General features: G+C 41.1%; 1 protein-coding gene across 3 annotated transcripts in view; it reads right to left on the minus strand.

The window, feature by feature from the left end:
• LOC117525236 (FERM domain-containing protein 5-like) overlaps positions 1 to 18,513 on the minus strand; it is a 333,800-nt gene that overhangs the window by 12,392 nt on the left and 302,895 nt on the right. For all 3 annotated transcript variants that reach the window (XM_034187087.1, XM_034187078.1, XM_034187070.1), the window contains 3 exons: positions 6,800 to 6,887; positions 2,974 to 3,062; positions 101 to 164 (listed from right to left, as the gene is read on the minus strand). In XM_034187087.1, coding sequence (XP_034042978.1) covers positions 101 to 164; positions 2,974 to 3,062; positions 6,800 to 6,887 — 241 coding nt within the window. The remainder of the gene's footprint in view (positions 1 to 100; positions 165 to 2,973; positions 3,063 to 6,799; positions 6,888 to 18,513) is intronic.

The following is an 18,513-nucleotide window of genomic DNA, read 5'->3' on the forward strand; positions in this document are numbered from 1 at the left end:
TACTCCTGGACTCCCAGTGACATACATACATAAAATGAGGCTATGCTCATTTAACTTTATGAGTTAGAAAATGCTGCACTTCAATAAATAATGCACGCACCTCTTTCTGATTTGCATATATATGAAATGTCTTCGCTTCAAATTTGAGTTTGGTCACCTCGTCCCTGTGTTGGAGATCCAAAGACGACACAGACAGACAGACAACAATAGAAAGGATGGGGAAACAAAAGAAAAGGATCGGAGAAAGAAAACACTGCAGAAAAATGGTAAAATATTAATTACAGCTTGAAGCTAATTAACAAATCCAAATCTCTCTTGAAAAGTGCAGATACTGTTGTGCTCAAAAGTTTACATACCCTGGCAGAATTTTTGATTTATTGGCCATTTTTCAGAGAATATGAATAATAACACAAAAACTTTTTTGTCACTCATGGTTAGGGGTTGTGTGAAGCCATTTATTGTCAAACAACTGTGTTTACTCCTTTTAAATCATAATGACAACAGAAACTACCCAAATGACCCTGATCAAAAGTTTACATACCCCTGTTCTTAATCCGTTTTGCCCTACTGGCAACAACTGGCTGTATCACTGGCATTTTCTACTGACAATAAAAAAAATCAGAAAGGTACTAATGCAACTTTTTCCACAACTCCCAAAAAAAATCTGGGCATAAACGGGTTAATACCGTGTATTGACCCCTTTAACAGCAATGACAGCTTGGAGTCTTCTGTGGTAGTTTTGGATGAGTCTCTTTATTTACTCTGATGGTAAAGCTGCCCATTCTTCTTAGCAAAAAGCCTCCAGTTCCTGTAAATTCCTGGGCTGTCTTGCATGAACTGCACATCTGAGATCTCCCCAGAGTGGCTCAATGATACTGAGGTCAGGAGACTGACAAGGCAACTCCAAAACCTTCACATTATTCTGCTATAGCCAATGACACGTCAACTTGGCCTTGTGTTTTGGATTGGAATGTCCAAGTACATCCCATGTGCAGCTTCCAGGCTGCTGAGTGCAAATTTTACTCCAGCATTTTCTGATAACATGCTGCATTCATCCTGCCATCAATGTTGACCAAGTTTCCTGTGCCTTTGTAGCTCAGACATCCCAAAAACATCAGTGAACCACCTCTGTGCTTCACAGTTCCTTGTTGAATTCTCTCCAAATATGTTTATGATTGTGGCCAAAAAGGTCAATTTTGGTCTCATCATTCCATTGACTTTGTTCTCTGTGCTGTTTGGTGTATTGTAAGTGGGATACTTTGTGGAATTTGTGTAGTAATGGCTTTCTTCTGGTGACTCAAATATGCAGCCCATTTTTCCACAAGTGCCTCCTTATTGTTCATCTTGAAGCAGCTACATAACTTTTTTCAGAGAGTCCTGTATTTCAGCTGAAGTTATTTGTGGGTTTTCTTTGCATCCTGAACAATTTTCCTGGCAGTTGTTGATCTACCTGACCGTGGTTTGGCTCCAACAAAATCCCTCATTTTCCATTTCTTCATTAGAGTTTAAACACTACTAACTGACATTCTCAGTCACTTGGATATCTTTTTGTATCCTTTTCCTGTTTTATTCAGTTCAATTACCTTTTCTTTGACAAATCTCTTTTGCTTTCCCTATGACTCAGATACCAGAAACATCAGTGCAGCACTGGATGAAAGAGGCAAGGGTCTGTTGGGAGCCCAGAAACTAAAGCCTAGTTCACATGGCAAGTCAATAAGGCTGAAATCGGACCCGTTCTTCCCCATCCGACAATCTTAAGGATGCCTCGACAATCGTGATGACACAAAGATAATCTTATCAGATATTCCTGCCGTGTGTGGTGTGTTAAGAGCGCTCTGATCTGCTCGGAAGGATGTCAGGAGTGCGCCGATCGAAAAGCGGGGATATTCAACATGTTGGATTGTCTTGGCCTGATATCGCAGCGTGTGTGGTGTCCTCTGACTACAAACGAGCACGCAGCCTGCTGAATGTGATGTGCAGCCACTCAGAAAGCGAGGTGACAGACACACGGAGTGAAATCTAAAATCAAAACGGCTTACCAGAAAATCTGGTGGGCATGCTGTCTCCACTCCTTTAAAGAATGCCTTTTCTTTTTGTATCATTTTTTTTTCTCTGTTGTAAATAGTCCACAAACTATCTCCGATTGTTTACTCTGAAGTCACGTTTAATCTTGAGAGATTTTGTGAGATTTCCTGTCTGACCTGGGAATGTTTGTGTGTGAAATCTGTTTATGTGTGGTGTGTTGTTTTTACCGTGTGGCTGTACACCACACACTGTACAAACAAACCTGTCAGATCTATGTTTTTTTTTATCTCAACGTGTGTGGTCTCTCAGGTTTTGGAAACCTACAGATAAATTTAAAATCCTGCCATGTGAACCAGGTGTTAGTGTGTGTGTATAAAAGGTCATTGATTACAAGCAAACAGATCACAGGTGAGGATGGTTACCTTTAGTAGCCATTCAAACCCATTTGTGTCAATTTGTGTGCATGTTATCAGGCCAAAATCACCAGGGTATGTAAACTTTGATCAGGACCATTTGGGTAGTTTCTGTTGTCATTATGATTTAAAAAGAGTAAACACAGTTGTTTGACAATAAATGGCTTCACACAACCACTAACCATGAGTGAAAAAAACGTTTTTGTGTGACCATTCATATTCTCTGAAAAATGGTCAAAAATATAAAAAATTCTGCCAGGGTATGTAAACTTTTTGAGAACAACTCTGTGTTGTTTTCAGATATACAAAACAAGCTGAAAGATCGATTTCTGCAACAGAACTGTGCTCCACATGACTAATGCTGCTGTAAAATATAATGGTGCCGGCTGCTGGGCTCAGCTGTTCACGGAGGGTTAATATCACCCAGAATAACTAATTTACAGATTTATTCCTGTTGTCAAAAGTTGTTCATGCACACACTTGAATTATTTCTCAGCACCTGCAGCTGCATGTGGGTTTGAACCATTTGTCTCACCATTTGAGGAAATGGACCCTCCTGTTTCCTTGGAGCACAGTGAATCCAAAAGGAGTGAACGCCAGAAAGGCTGGATTACCAGACACATCCTGACAACCAAAAAGATTCAACAAAATATTTAGACCATCAAGTCAGACTGAGATCATCTGAATTCTTGCAGAATTTCTAAAATGATAAATGACAGTTCCAGACAGTTGTATGGCAAAAGCAACTTTATATGAGACATCTAAATTATAACAGCCAAGTGGCTTCTGTGTGCATGCATGCGTGTTTGTGTATGGCTTCAATCACAGAGAAACCCGGGAGAGCTGACATTTGCCGTTTGATATGCTTATCTATTTTGGGTCAAGGATGAATACTGTGAAAACGGAAAGTGGATAGGACTAATATGTTTGGAGAAATTAGTGATACTAGCTAACAACAGTAAATGGTAAAATGGACAGCATTTATATAGCGCTTTTCCATCTGCATCAGACACTCAAACCACTTTACAATGATGCCTCACATTCACACTCACTCATTGATGTCCCGGTGCTGCTATACAAGACGCTCACTGCACACCGGGAGCAACTAGGAGATTAAGGACCTTGCCCAAGTGCCCTTAGTGATTTTCCGGTCAGGCTGGGATTTAAATCAAAGATCCTCTTCTCTCAAGCCCAATGCTTAACCACTAGACCATCACCTACCCAAACAGTAAACAATGGATGTTGTGCTGCAATGTACCATGGGAGTGAAGGGTTTGGGGGTTTTAAATGTTGCCATTGTGGTTCATGTTGGTTTAACAGTTTTGTTTGTGCTATTGAATTATTGTTTTTGTAGTTCAATTGGGTTAGTCAGTTTAGTTAACTATCATGTTGCCGTTACCTTGAGTGAGACGTGTATTGTGTTTGATGTGTTCCCCACCGTCTGTTGTGGGTGTGTGAAGATAAAAGCACCTGCTTGCGGCAGAATGCAGAAAAGACAAAAAGCCTCTGCACACGCGTGTGTGTATAACTTTGATCACGGACAAACTAGGGAGAACTGACATTTGCCCTTTGGTATGTTTATGTATTTTGGGTCAAGAATGAACGTCGCCAAAATGGAATGTTGATAGAACTAATATATTTTTGGAGAAACTATGGATATTAGCTAACAACACTGAACAATGGACGTTCATAATTACATTCTGGACTCACATGCCATTCCAGCAGGGGACAGTAAGTCATCTATATATTAAAAGTGCGCGTGCGTGCATGTGTGATTTTATTTAGTAAGATCACTATAAGTACATAATATAACTGTAAATACTTTAAAAACACATGGATGACACAAGAAAGTGAAAAAAATTATTTCCATTATGGTCAATCAAATGACAAAACAAGTAAAAATAAAATAATAATAATAATACTGTATTTCCTTGATTAAATGCCTGACCTTAAATATGGCCTGTCTCATTTAATTGCCAGTGTCACAGCTCGGGCAATTAATAGCCTGAGCGTTGATTTTTTTCAAACTGTGTGCAGACCCGGTGTCGGAGACTGAACGGTCTCCCATAAAAATGGGTCCACTCTGCCTCCACTGCGTATGCATCATGTGGGACCACAGCAGCACGTCTGGAATGGAGTCTCTTCACCCAAAGCGATCAAATGGATTAATGGGATTATTAACCATCAAATGACAAGGTAAAACCTCTTAAATCTTTCTAAAGTCAGTTTTAAGCAGAAACAAGGCCGTATTAGTACAAATGAGGCGAAACTCGGTGATGCTTTGAAATGGACGCCCAGTGAATGCATCAGTGAGCAGCTCATGTAGCCGCGTTACTCTGATCGCATCCTCCGTCTTTTATGATAAAATAATGCTGAATTTATGTGGAAATAATTGTTGTACAAAAGCTTCAGATACACTGGTCTACAGTCAAAATGCTTCTGAAATAAATGTAGTCAAACTTTACTAATTTTGGGCCACTGAGAATGAAAATGTTTGAAATGGTTGATTGGCTCTACTTTTAAGAAATGTTACTACTTTGATGGTGTTTTAAGTGTTACAAAAAAAACAGGTGAAATATTATTATATGAACAGTCAAAGAAACATGAAAAGACCTAAGTGTATGATTTATCATGAAAACTCTGCTATCAACACAATATAATTATGTAGATTTAAAATTATAAAACTTAAATATCTTAGAAACAGTAGCCAACCAGTCATTTTTATGGTCATATTTGAATTCAGCATGCCAAAATCCATTGTAAATAGCACATTAGATTTCTGAAGCAGACAACGTCTTAAAATTTGTAGACCAGTGATATCTGTCGCTGAGATAGATGATGACTGGAGTGCAGTTTTAAGCAGAAATGAGGTGATAATCAGTGAATCACGGCTGATGACACATGCGCAGTGAAGGAAGGGTGGACCAATTTTTAGAGGGGACTGTTCGGTCTGCAACACCGGGTCAAAACTGCTGGAAAAAGTAAACGTATGCCTTAAATATGCACTGGCCTTGTTTAAAGGCTGCATCACTTATGTTAGCCGCCAGACATCTCTGTCTGGCTGATTGCCCGTGTGAGCAACCAGCATATGTGCCGACGTACAATATACCCGTAATTTGACTACTGAGGGAGTAACTCCTTCTTCTAGTGATGTTAAAAAACAAATACATTTCCTACACCATTAAGGCAAAGCTGCAAGCTGTTGCGTTTGCAGAAAAAAACAAACAAACAAGCAAAGTAGATACAGTGTACAATTAATTTAAGTCCACTGTGGAGTGTTACCTTAAAATCCTAAGATGAAATGGCATGCCACAGTGTCAGTTTCAGAGGAATGATGGTAGGTGGCGCACTGGTATGGTTTTGATTTAGCACTGCATTGATTTCTTACCATCCCATTATAAGATATTGAGAACATCTTGCTAAATGCTACATGAAAGATGTAAAGTGGTTGTCTTTGGTTTGTCACACCCAGGGATATGTGTGAAATTTATAAATTACAGTGAGACAGCAAGCAGCATTTTGTTAATACTCGCCAGCCTTGAATAATCGCCTGCCTCATTTAGGTGCCGGTGTCGCCAACTGAATGGCCCCCCTAAAAATTGATCCGCTCTGCCTTCACTGCGTATGCGTCATTTGGGACCACAGCAGCATCATTTCTGCGAATCAGCAGCGTTTCGTGGATTATCAGCTCATTTATGCGTAAAACAACTTCGATTCTGCTTAAAACTGACTTTAGAATGATTTAAGAAGTTTGACTTTGTCATCTGATGGTTAATAATCACATTATTCCCTTTAATTGCTTTGAATGTAGAGAGTCAGATTCAGATGAGCTGCTGTGGTCCCAAATGATGCATGCAGAGTGAAGACAGGGCGGACCAGTTTTTAGGGGGAACCATTCAGTCGGTGACACCGACTCTGCACATGGTTTGAAAAAAATAAATGCTCAAGTTATTAATCAAGGAAATACGGTAATACTGAAATAATAATAATAATAATAAGAAGAAGAAGAATGAAAATAAAAATAGTGTGTAGATGATAACAAGAACCTAAACAATTTATAAATACTTTAAAACAGTAAATTAACATTAAAAATTATATCATTAACAGGAAATAAAAGGGTTGAGTTCTTCTAAAAACTGTTGAGGTTTAAGGTTCTAAAAACATTGTGTGCTCACACACCATTCCAACTCATTATAGAAACTTTGCTCAATTTATTACCACTCGTGAAAAACGTCAGTTACCTATTAATAAACACTACCCAATGTAGAGCCTGTGGTTCCCCATGGGCAACACGCTAGTTCTAATTTATATCATGAGGCTGCACATACAGAAGATGTGTGATCTGACTCTGGAATCATCACCTTGCATGGATGGGGGTCGACTCCGTAGGTTTCCAACATCTGAGCCTTCTGCAGGAAGTTGAGCTCTGATGTTTCTGGACTTTGACCTCTAGGAGGAAAAACAGCTGCTGTCACTACAGTCAGTTCCACAAGCAGCTGGACAGCAACAATTTTTGACTTTCAGCTTTAATTTAAGGGGATTAATAAAAATATTATTTTACCCATTTAGGACTTACAGCAGGAAAAAGTAACATAACTAAAATATTGCCTCTGACTCATCGGCATTAAAGGGCATACTCTGCCCTGTGACCAGACTTTCACACACAGATTAAAGGGAAGCATGATGATGATCAAACCAGCTCTCTGGAGCGGACAGCAGCAACAGAGGGCAGTATAGGATCAGATCTACAGCAAGCGCTCACTGCTGTCAGCGCACCATCCTATCATAAGGAAAGAAAGATAAAAAGAGATGCTATCGCATCGTTCCCTGAGCAGTTTCAGACCGTATTACGCAGTTCTATTGATAACTGCGTTCATCAGAGCATTTTGTCCAAAAAGCCTGACTGACACAAGCAGTGGTGTTGATTTCTGCAAATTTCATGCTGTGTTTTCTCTTACAGGCTGTACAATTTTGGACTTTCATTGTGCCTAAGGTCTGAGACAGTGTTCACTACACTTAACCTTCACAAAGGGTGAGAAGATTATTACGTCCGCTTTTCCACCAAGAGCTCACTTAGCTGAATGCAAGAATATTTATCTCCACTGTCTGTGATGGCGCACATTGGAGTTTGCAGAAATCATTTCATAACAGCTTTGTTCATATCTTGTGTGTGTGTGTGTGTGAGACCAAATGCATTTAATCATTTTCATAATAACTTTTTTTAATGAAATATGAAAATGGGCTTCAAATCATTCATTCTTGTCCCATTAGTGTAGCCTAGACTTAGCTGACTCGCTGTAAAAATAAAGACATTTAGAGATCTGATGGAAAATTAGAGACTTTCACAACAGTATACAGTGAGGAAAATAAGTACGAGGGCTGTCCGTAAAGTATAGGTCCTTTTTATTTTTTTCAAAAACTATATGGATTTCATTCATATGTTTTTACGTCAGATATGCTTGAACCCTCGTGCGCATGCGTGAGTTTTTCCATGCCTGTCGGTGACGTCATTCGCCTGTGAGCACTCCTTGTGGGAGGAGTCGTCCAGGCCCTCGTCGGAATTCCTTTGTCTGAGAAGTTGCTGAGAGACTGGCGCTTTGATCAAAATTTTTTCTAAACCTGTGAGACACATCGAAGTGGACATGGTTCGAAAAATTAAGCTGGTTTTCAGTGAAAATTTTAACAGCTGATGAGAGATTTTGAGATGATTCTGTCGCTTTAAGGACTTTTCACGGTGCGAGACGTCGCTCAGCGCTCTCAGGCAGCGTCATCAGCCTGTTTCAAGCTTAAAACCTCCACATTTCAGGCTCTATTGATCCAGGACGTCGTGAGAGAACAGAGACGTTTCAGAAGAAGTCGGTTTCAGCATATTATCTGGATATTCCACTGTTAAAGGAGATTTTTTTAATGAAAGACGTGCGGACGGGTCCGCGCGTCGGGACGCAGCCGACGCGGCGGCACAGGAAAAACACCTCCGTGTTGATAACCATTTGTTAAAATCCAGTTGGCTTTTGATGGCTTTCAGTGGAGTGAGTATATGAGAAATTGTTTATCAGCTGGAGATGTTCCAACTTGTCCTCAAGGCTTCCAACAGAGGTGTTTTTCCTGTGGCGGAGCGTCGCGGCGGCTGCGAGCCGACGCTGCAATCCGCCCGCACTTCTTCCATTAAAAAAATCTCCTTTAACAGTGGAATATCCGGATAAAATGCTGAAACTGACTTCTTCTGAAACTTCTCTGTTCTCTCACGACATCCAGGATCAACAGAGCCTGAAATGTGGAGGTTTTAAGCTTGAAACAGGCTGATGACGCCGCCTGAGAGCGCTGCGCGACTTCTCGCACCGTGGGAAGTCCTTAAAGCGACAGAATCACCTCAAAATCTCTCATCAGCTGTTAAAATTTTCACTGAAGACCAGCTTAATTTTTTGAACCATGTCCACTTCGATGTGTCTCACAGGTTTAGAAAAAATTTTGATCAAACAAAGCGCCAGTCTCTCAGCAACTTCTCAGACAAAGGAATTCCGACGAGGGGCTGGACGACTCCTCCCACAAGGAGTGCTCACAGGCGAATGACGTCACCGACAGGCGTGGAAAAACTCACGCATGCGCACGAGGGTTCAAGCATTTCTGACGTAAAAACATATGAATGAAATCCATTTAGTTTTTGAAAAAAATAAAAAGGACCTATACTTTACGGACAGACCTCGTATATGAACACCCTGCGATTTTGCAAGTTCTCCCACTTAGAAATCATGGAGGGGTCTGATGATTTTTTAATAATTTATTTGTATGTTACTGCTGCAAATAAGTATTTGAACACCTACCAACCAGGAAGAATTGTGGCTCACACAGACCTGTTAATTTTTCTTTAAGAAGTCCTCTTATTCTGCACTCTTTACCTGTATTAATTGCACCTGTTTGAACTTGTTACCTGTATAAAAGACACCTGTTCACACACTCAATCAATCACACTCCAACCTGTCAAACATAGCCAAGACCAAAGAGCTGTCTAAGGACACCAGGGACAAAACTGTAGACCTGCACAAGGCTGGGATGGACTACAGGACAACAGGCAAGCAGCTTGGTAGAAGACAACAACTGTTATGATTATTTATTAGAAAGTGGAAGAAACACAAGATGACTGTCAGTCTCCCTCGGTCTGGGATTCCATGCAAGATCTCACTTTGTGGGGTAAGGATGATTCTGAGAAAGCTCAGAACTACACAGGAGGACCTGGTCAATGACCTGAAGAGAGCTGGGACCACAGTCACAAAGATTACATTAGTAACACATGATGTTGTCATGGTTTAAAATCCTGCAGGGCAGCAACGTCCCCCTGCTCAAGCCAGCACATGTCCAGGCCCATTTGAAGTTCACCAGTGACCATCTGGATGATCCAGAGGAGGCATGGGAGAAGGTCATGTGGTCAGATGAGACCAGAATAGAGCTTTTTGGAATAAACTCCACTTACCATGTTTAGAGGATGAGAACAACCGCAAGAAAACCATCCCAACCGTGAAGCATGGGGGTGGAAACATCATACTCTGGGGGTGCTCTTCTGCAAAGGGGACAGGACGACTGCACTGTATTGAAGGGAGGGTGGATGGGGTCATGCATTGCAAGATTTTGGCAAACAACCTCCTTCCCTCTGTAAGAGCATTGAAGATGGGTTATGGCTGGGTCTTCCAGCATGACAATGACCCCAAACACACAGCCAGGGCAACTAAGGAGGGGCTCCATAAGAAGCATTTCAAGGTCCTGGAGTGGCCTGGCCAGTCTCCAGACCTGAACTCATTAGAAAATCTTTGAGGGAGCTGAAACTCCAAACCTGAAAGAGCTAGAGAAGATTTGTATGGAGGAGTGGACCAAAATCCCTGCTGCAGTGTGTGAAAGCCTGGTGAAAAACTACAGGAAACGTTTGACCTCTGTAATTGCAAACAAAGGCTACTGTACCAAATATTAATATTGATTTTCACAGGTGTTGAAATACTTATTTGCAGCAGTAACACACAAATAAATTATTAAAAAAAATCACACATTGTGATTTCTGGATTTTTTTTTCTTTTTTTTTTAGATTATGTCTCTCACAGTGGACATGCACCTAAGATGAAAATTTCAGACCCCTCCATGATTTCTAAGTAGGGTGTTCAAATACTTATTTTCCTCACTGTAGCTCTACTTACCAGGTAGCTTGGTTAAGTTAACATCATAGCTGTATTCCACTTTTGTCTATGTTTTGTTTTTCTTGGTTTTGGTTGTTCTCTGAGATGTTTGCTGGCTGATTGTATGGTCATAAATGCAGCCCGGCCACCTCCAATTTAGATAAATTTCATTTTTACGTCATTAACCAGACCACCAAAGTAAATGTGGTGCCATGTTAGTCTGAGGAGAACTGTTATTGTGTTACTTTAAGTCTCTACTGTTTCAATGCAGGATTCAAATCAAATCAAATCAATTTTATTTATATAGCGCCAAATCACAACAAACAGTTGCCCCAAGGCGCCTTATATTGTAAGGCAAGGCCATACAATAATTACGGAAAAACCCCAACGGTCAAAACGACCCCCTGTGAGCAAGCACTTGGCAACAGTGGGAAGGAAAAACTCCCTTTTAACAGGAAGAAACCTCCAGCAGAACCAGGCTCAAGGAGGGGCAGTCTTCTGCTGGGACTGGTTGGGGCTGAGGGAGAGAACCAGGAAAAAGACATGCTGTGGAGGGGAGCAGAGATCAATCACTAATGATTAAATGCAGAGTAGTGCATACAGAGCAAAAAGAGAAAGAAACACTCAATGCATCATGGGAACCCCCCAGCAGTCTAAGTCTATAGCAGCATAACTAAGAGATGGTTCAGGGTCACCTGATCCAGCCCTAACTATAAGCTTTAGCAAAAAGGAAAGTTTTAAGCCTAATCTTAAAAGTAGAGAGGGTGTCTGTCTCCCTGATCTGAATTGGGAGCTGGTTCCACAGGAGAGGAGCCTGAAAGCTGAAGGCTCTGCCTCTCATTCTACTCTTACAAACCCTAGGAACTACAAGTAAGCCTGCAGTCTGAGAGCGAAGTGCTCTATTGGGGTGATATGGTACTATGAGGTCCCTAAGATAAGATGGGACCTGATTATTCAAAACCTTATAAGTAAGAAGAAGAATTTTAAATTCTATTCTGGAATTAACAGGAAGCCAATGAAGAGAGGCCAATATGGGTGAGATATGCTCTCTCCTCCTAGTCCCTGTTAGCACTCTAGCTGCAGCATTTTGAATTAACTGAAGGCTTTTCAGGGAACTTTTAGGACAACCTGATAATAATGAATTACAATAGTCCAGCCTAGAGGAAATAAATGCATGAATTAGTTTTTCAGCATCACTCTGAGACAAGACCTTTCTAATTTTAGACATATTGCGCAAATGTAAAAAAGCAGTCCTACATATTTGTTTAATATGCGCATTGAATGACATATCCTGATCAAAAATGACTCCAAGATTTCTCACAGTATTACTAGAGGTCAGGGTAATGCCATCCAGAGTAAGGATCTGGTTAGACACCATGTTTCTAAGATTTGTGGGGCCAAGTACAATAACTTCAGTTTTATCTGAGTTTAAAAGCAGGAGGTCATCCATGTCTTTATGTCTGTAAGACAATCCTGCAGTTTAGCTAATTGGTGTGTGTCCTCTGGCTTCATGGATAGATAAAGCTGAGTATCATCTGCGTAACAATGAAAATTTAAGCAATGCCGTCTAATAATAATGCCTAAGGGAAACATGTATAAAGTGTATAAAATTGGTCCTAGCACAGAACCTTGTGGAACTCCATAATTAACTTTAGTCTGTGAAGAAGATTCCCCATTTACATGAACAAATTGTAATCTATTAGATAAATATGATTCAAACCACCGCACTGCAGTGCCTTTAATACCTATGGCATGCTCTAATGTCTGTAATAAAATTTTATGGTCAACAGTATCAAAAGCAGCACTGAGGTCTAACAGAACAAGCACAGAGATGAGTCCACTGTCTGAGGCCATAAGAAGATCATTTGTAACCTTCACTAATGCTGTTTCTGTACTATGATGAATTCTAAAACCTGACTGAAACTCTTCAAATAGACCATTCCTCTGCAGATGATCAGTTAGCTGTTTTACAACTACCCTTTCAAGAATTTTTGAGAGAAAAGGAAGGTTGGAGATTGGCCTATAATTAGCTAAGATAGCTGGGTCAAGTGATGGCTTTTTAAGTAATGGTTTAATTACTGCCACCTTAAAAGCCTGTGGTACATAGCCAACTAATAAAGATAGATTGATCATATTTAAGATCGAAGCATTAATTAATGGTAGGGCTTCCTTGAGCAGCCTGGCCGGAATGGGGTCTAATAGACATGTTGATGGTTTGGAGGAAGTAACTAATGAAAATAACTCAGACAGAACAATCGGAGAGAAAGAGTCTAACCAAATACCGGCATCACTGAAAGCAGCCAAAGATAACGATACGTCTTTGGGATGGTTTTGAGTAATTTTTTCTCTAATAGTTAAAATTTTATTAGCAAAGAAAGTCATGAAGTCATTATTAGTTAAAGTTAAAGGAATACTCGGCTCAATAGAGCTCTGACTCTTTGTCAGCCTGGCTACAGTGCTGAAAAGAAACCTGGGGTTGTTCTTATTTTCTTCAATTAGTGATGAGTAGTAAGATGTCCTAGCTTTACAGAGGGCTTTTTTACAGAGCAACAGACTCTTTTTCCAGGCTAAGTGAAGATCTTCTAAATTAGTGAGACGCCATTTCCTCTCCAACTTACGGGTTATCTGCTTTAAGCTGCGAGTGTGTGAGTTATACCACGGAGTCAGGCATTTCTGATTTAAAGCTCTCTTTTTCAGAGGAGCTACAGCATCCAAAGTTGTCTTCAATGAGGATGTAAAACTAATGACGAGATACTCTATCTCACTTACAGAGTTTAGGTAGCTACTCTGCACTGTGTTGGTATATGGCATTAGAGAACATAAAGAAGGAATCATATCCTTAAACCTAGTTACAGCGCTTCCTAGTGTAATGAAACTTATTCCCCACTGCTGGGTAGTCCATCAGAGTAAATGTTATTAAGAAATGATCAGACAGAAGGGAGTTTTCAGGGAATACTGTTAAGTCTTCAATTCCCATACCATAAGTCAGAACAAGATCTAAGATATGATTAAAGTGGTGGGTGGACTCATTTACATTTTGAGCAAAGCCAATTGAGTCTAATAATAGATTAAATGCAGTGTTGAGGCTGTCATTCTCAGCATCTGTGTGGATGTTAAATCACCCACTATAATTATCTTATCTGAGCTAAGCACTAAGTCAGACAAAAGGTCTGAAGATTCACAGAGAAACTCACAGTAACGACCAGGTGGACGATAGATAACAACAAATAAAACTGGTTTTTGGGACTTCCAATTTGGATGGACAAGACTAAGAGTCAAGCTTTCAAATGAATTAAAGCTCTGTCTGGGTTTTTGATTAATTAATAAGCTGGAATGGAAGATTGCTGCTAATCCTCCGCCTCGGCCCGTGCTACGAGCATTCTGGCAGTTAGTGTGACTCGGGGGTGTTGACTCATTTAAACTAACATATTCATCCTGCTGTAACCAGGTTTCTGTAAGGCAGAATAAATCAATATGTTGATCAATTATTATATCATTTACTAACAGGGACTTAGAAGAGAGAGACCTAATGTTTAATAGACCACATTTAACTGCTTTAGTCTGTGGTGCAGTTGAAGGTGCTATATTATTTTTTCTTTTTGAATTTTTATGCTTAAATAGATTTTTGCTGGTTATTGGTGGTCTGGGAGAAGGCACCGTCTCTACGGGGATGGGGTAATGAGGGTATGGCAGGGGGAGAGAAGCTGCAGAGAGGTGTGTAAGACTACAACTCTGCTTCCCGGTCCCAACCCTGGATAGTCACGGTTTGGAGGATTTAAGAAAATTGGCCAGATTTCTAGAAATGAGAGCTGCTCCATCCAAAGTGGGATGGATGCCGTCTCTCCTAACAAGACTAGGTTTTCCCCAGAAGCTTTGCCAATTATCTATGAAGCCCACCTCATTTTTTGGACACCACTCAGACAGCCAGCAATTCAAGGAGAACATGCGGCTAAACATGTCACTCCCGGTCCGATTGGGGAGGGGCCCAGAGAAAACTACAGAGTCCGACATTGTTTTTGCAAAGTTACATACCGATTCAATGTTAATTTTAGTGACCTCCGATTGGCGTAACCGGGTGTCATTACTGCCGACGTGAATTACAATCTTACCAAATTTACGCTTAGCCTTAGCCAGCAGTTTCAAATTTCCTTCAATGTCGCCTGCTCTAGCCCCCGGAAGACAATTGACTATGGTTGCTGGTGTCGCTAACTTCACATTTCTCAAAACAGAGTTGCCAATAACCAGAGTTTGATCCTCGGCTGGTGTGTCGCCGAGCGGGGAAAAACGGTTAGAAATGTGAACGGGTTGGCGGTGTGGGCTTCTGTTAAGGGCTACGCTTCCTCCTCACAGTCACCCAGTCGGCCTGCTTTCCCGGCTGCTTGGGATCTGCTGGAAGGGAACTAACGGCGGCTAAGCTACCTTGGTCCGCACCGACTACAGGGGCCTGGCTAGCTGTAGAATTTTCCACGGTGCGGAGCCGAGTCTCCAATTCGCCCAGCCTGGCCTCCAAAGTTATGAATAAGCTACACTTATTACAAGTACCATTACTGCTAAAGGAGGCCGAGGAATAACTAAACATTTCACACCCAGAGCAGAAAAGTGCAGGAGAGACAGGAGAAGCCGCCATGCTAAATCGGCTAAGAGCTAGTAGCTGCGCTACGCTAGCGGATTCCTAAAAACACACAAAGTGAATAATGTGTAAATAATTTAGAGGTGATTCAGCAGGGAGGGAGTGCTTTGTTAAGGCACGTGAAGATTACACCGTGAAACAAATCGTTATCTAGTTAACTACATCAATCTAACTGCGCAGATTAAACAGCTAACAGATACAGCAAAACACTGCTGTGCTCCGGAACAGGAAGTGATACAATACCGCAGTGAGAGCCAACCACCAGTAGAGGCAAGCAAGAGTAATGAGAATCATTACCATTCACCAAAACTAATTTGCCAAAACTTTCATCAAAGGGAAGTGACGCCATAAATGAAAGGTACGTCATAAAGGGGAGTGACGTCATAAATGGAAGGTACGTCATAAAGAGGAGTGACGTCATGAATGGAAGGTACGTCATAAAGAGGAGTGACGTCATGAATGGAAGGTACGTCATAAAGAGGAGTGACGTCATAAATGGAAGGTACATCATAAAAGAGAGTGATGTCATGAATGGAAGGTACGTCATAAAGAGGAGTGACATCATAAATGGAAAGTACGTCGTAAAGAGGAGTGACATCATAAATGGAAAGTACGTTGTAAAGAGGAGTGACATCATAAATGGAAAGTACGTCGTAAAGAGGAGTGACATCATAAATGGAAAGTACGTCGTAAAGAGGAGTGACATCATGAATGGAAGGTACGTCATAAAGAAGAGTGACGTCATGAATGGAAGGTACGTCATAAAGAAGAGTGACGTCATGAATGGAAGGTACATCATAAAGAAGAGTGACGTCATGAATGGAAGGTAAGTCATAAAGAGGAGTAACGTCATGAATAGAAGGTACGTCATAAAGAGGAGTGACGTCATGAATGGAAGGTACGTCATAAAGGGGAGTGACATAAATGGAAGGTACGTTGTAAGGAGGAGTAACATCATGAATGGAAGGTACGTCATAAAGAGGAGTGACGTCATGAATGGAAGGTACGTCATAAAGAGGAGTGACGTCATGAATGGAAGGTACGTCATAAAGAGGAGTGACGTCATGAATGGAAGGTACGTCATAAAGGGGAGTGACATCATAAATGGAAGGTACATCATAAAAGAGAATGATGTCATGAATGGAAGGTACGTCATAAAGGGGAGTGACATCATAAATGGAAGGTACATCATAAAAGAGAATGATGTCATGAATGGAAGGTACGTCATAAAGGGGAGTGACGTCATGAATGGAAGGTACATCATAAAGAGGAGTAACGTCATGAATGGAAGGCACGTCATAAAGAGGAGTGACGTCATGAATAGAAGGTACGTCATAAGAGGAGTGACGTCATGAATGGAAGGTACGTCATAAAGAGGAGTGACGTCATGAATGGAAGGTACGTCATAAAGGGGAGTGACATCATAAATGGAAGGTACATCATAAAAGAGAATGATGTCATGAATGGAAGGTACGTCATAAAGGGGAGTGACGTCATGAATGGAAGGTACATCATAAAGAGGAGTGACGTCATGAATGGAAGGTACGTCATAAAGGGGAGTGACATCATAAATGGAAGGTACGTCATAAAAGGGAATGATGTCATGACTCCATATGAACATATGTGTTGATGCTATGATATGATGTAAAATTAAGACAATCCACTGGACTGTTGTAGAGTCATGTCATGTCTAGGTGCCCCTACCACACTGCTGAACTGCTTTGAGTCCTGGATGCCAACCACCCTGGCAGACAACCAATTGCCACCTCTAGAAAATAACCATCCATCTATATACATGCTGCCTGGTGAAATGTGGCCGTTGCCTTGGCCTTTCTTCAGCCATTGGGGTCCTCAATATTGAGGCATCAAAGTCATCTGGACACTGTGACAAAAAGTGCCAATAAAGGCATCATCTTTGAACCACCTTCAGGATGTGAAATGGGCCAGCAGAGGATCCATCCAGGCCAAATAATTATTAGGTCATACATACAATCATGTACTTCACCTTTGCAGACTTCACACAGCATTTACTAACCTCTGGTTAACGTCATGGTGTGCTGCATGTGTTGTGTTCTTTCAGGCAGGGAAACAAAAAAATATTTTAGAGTATGATGATAAAGTCGAAATGGAGACGTTGGCCTGTCTGTTCTCAAATAGAATCTGTGACAAACTCAAATTAATGTGAAATAAAGCAGCACAGCATCAAAATCAAATCATGCTGACAGACAGAAAGTCACCAAACAGGCAAAGTGAGCACTCAGCATACAAAGATATGAAATTACAAACCTATGGTTCTGCATGTTTTATTAGAATATAATCTTTCACAGTGAAAATCAGATGTCCTTTGGTGACTGAACAGTCGCTGGGGGGGGATTCCTGACTGTTAAACAGGTGACATGTAATCCATGTATCCACCTGTGACAGGTAATATTGCTTTTGTCCATCCATCTTCTACCGCTTAGTCCAATTAAGGGTCGCGGGGGGCTGGAGCCTATCCCAGCAGTCATAGAGCGTGAGGCGGGGTACACCCAGGACAGGACGCAGTCTGTCGCAGGGCCACAAATAGACAAACAAACACAGACAAACCCACACACACACCTACGGACAATTTTAAAGAGTCCAATCCACCGAACCCGCATGTCTTTTGGATGTGGGAGGAAACCGGAGCCCCCGGAGGAAACCCACGCAAACACGGGGAGAACATGCAAACTCCACACAGAAAGGCCACGGGAATTGAACCCATGACCTTCTCGCTGTGAAGCAACAGTGCTAACCACTAAGCCACCGTGCTGCCATATATATTGCTTTTGTGATTTTTAAAGGGAAAATATGTAAAATAAGCCCCCTGAATATATTATTTTACTAAACATTTTATATATATACGAGGTCTGTTTTTATTTTTTTCAAAAACTTGATGGATTTGAATCGTGTGCTTGCATGAGCCAATCTTGAACCTTCGTGCACATGTGTGAATTTTTCACACCTGTCGATTGCGTCATTTGCTGGTAAGCAGCCTTTGTATGAGGAGGGTGTAGTCCTCTCGTCGGATTTTCATTGCAAGGAAAATGGCAGAATGACTGGAGCAGCGCTACTGCAATCAAATTTTGGCCAGAAACTAGGCGACAGCCAGGTGGAAATCATTCGGAAGATTCAGACAGTTTTGGTGACGATCCTCTGGGCATCACACAGATTAAGGAGTGGGTACAGCATTTGTTTTCCCGAAGTGAGATACAAGGTCCGTTAGAAAAGTATTGAGCCTTTTATTTTTTTCAAAAACCTGATGGAT

This window comes from Thalassophryne amazonica, chromosome 2 (genome assembly GCF_902500255.1).
Source record: "Thalassophryne amazonica chromosome 2, fThaAma1.1, whole genome shotgun sequence".
Classification (NCBI taxonomy): domain Eukaryota; kingdom Metazoa; phylum Chordata; class Actinopteri; order Batrachoidiformes; family Batrachoididae; genus Thalassophryne; species Thalassophryne amazonica.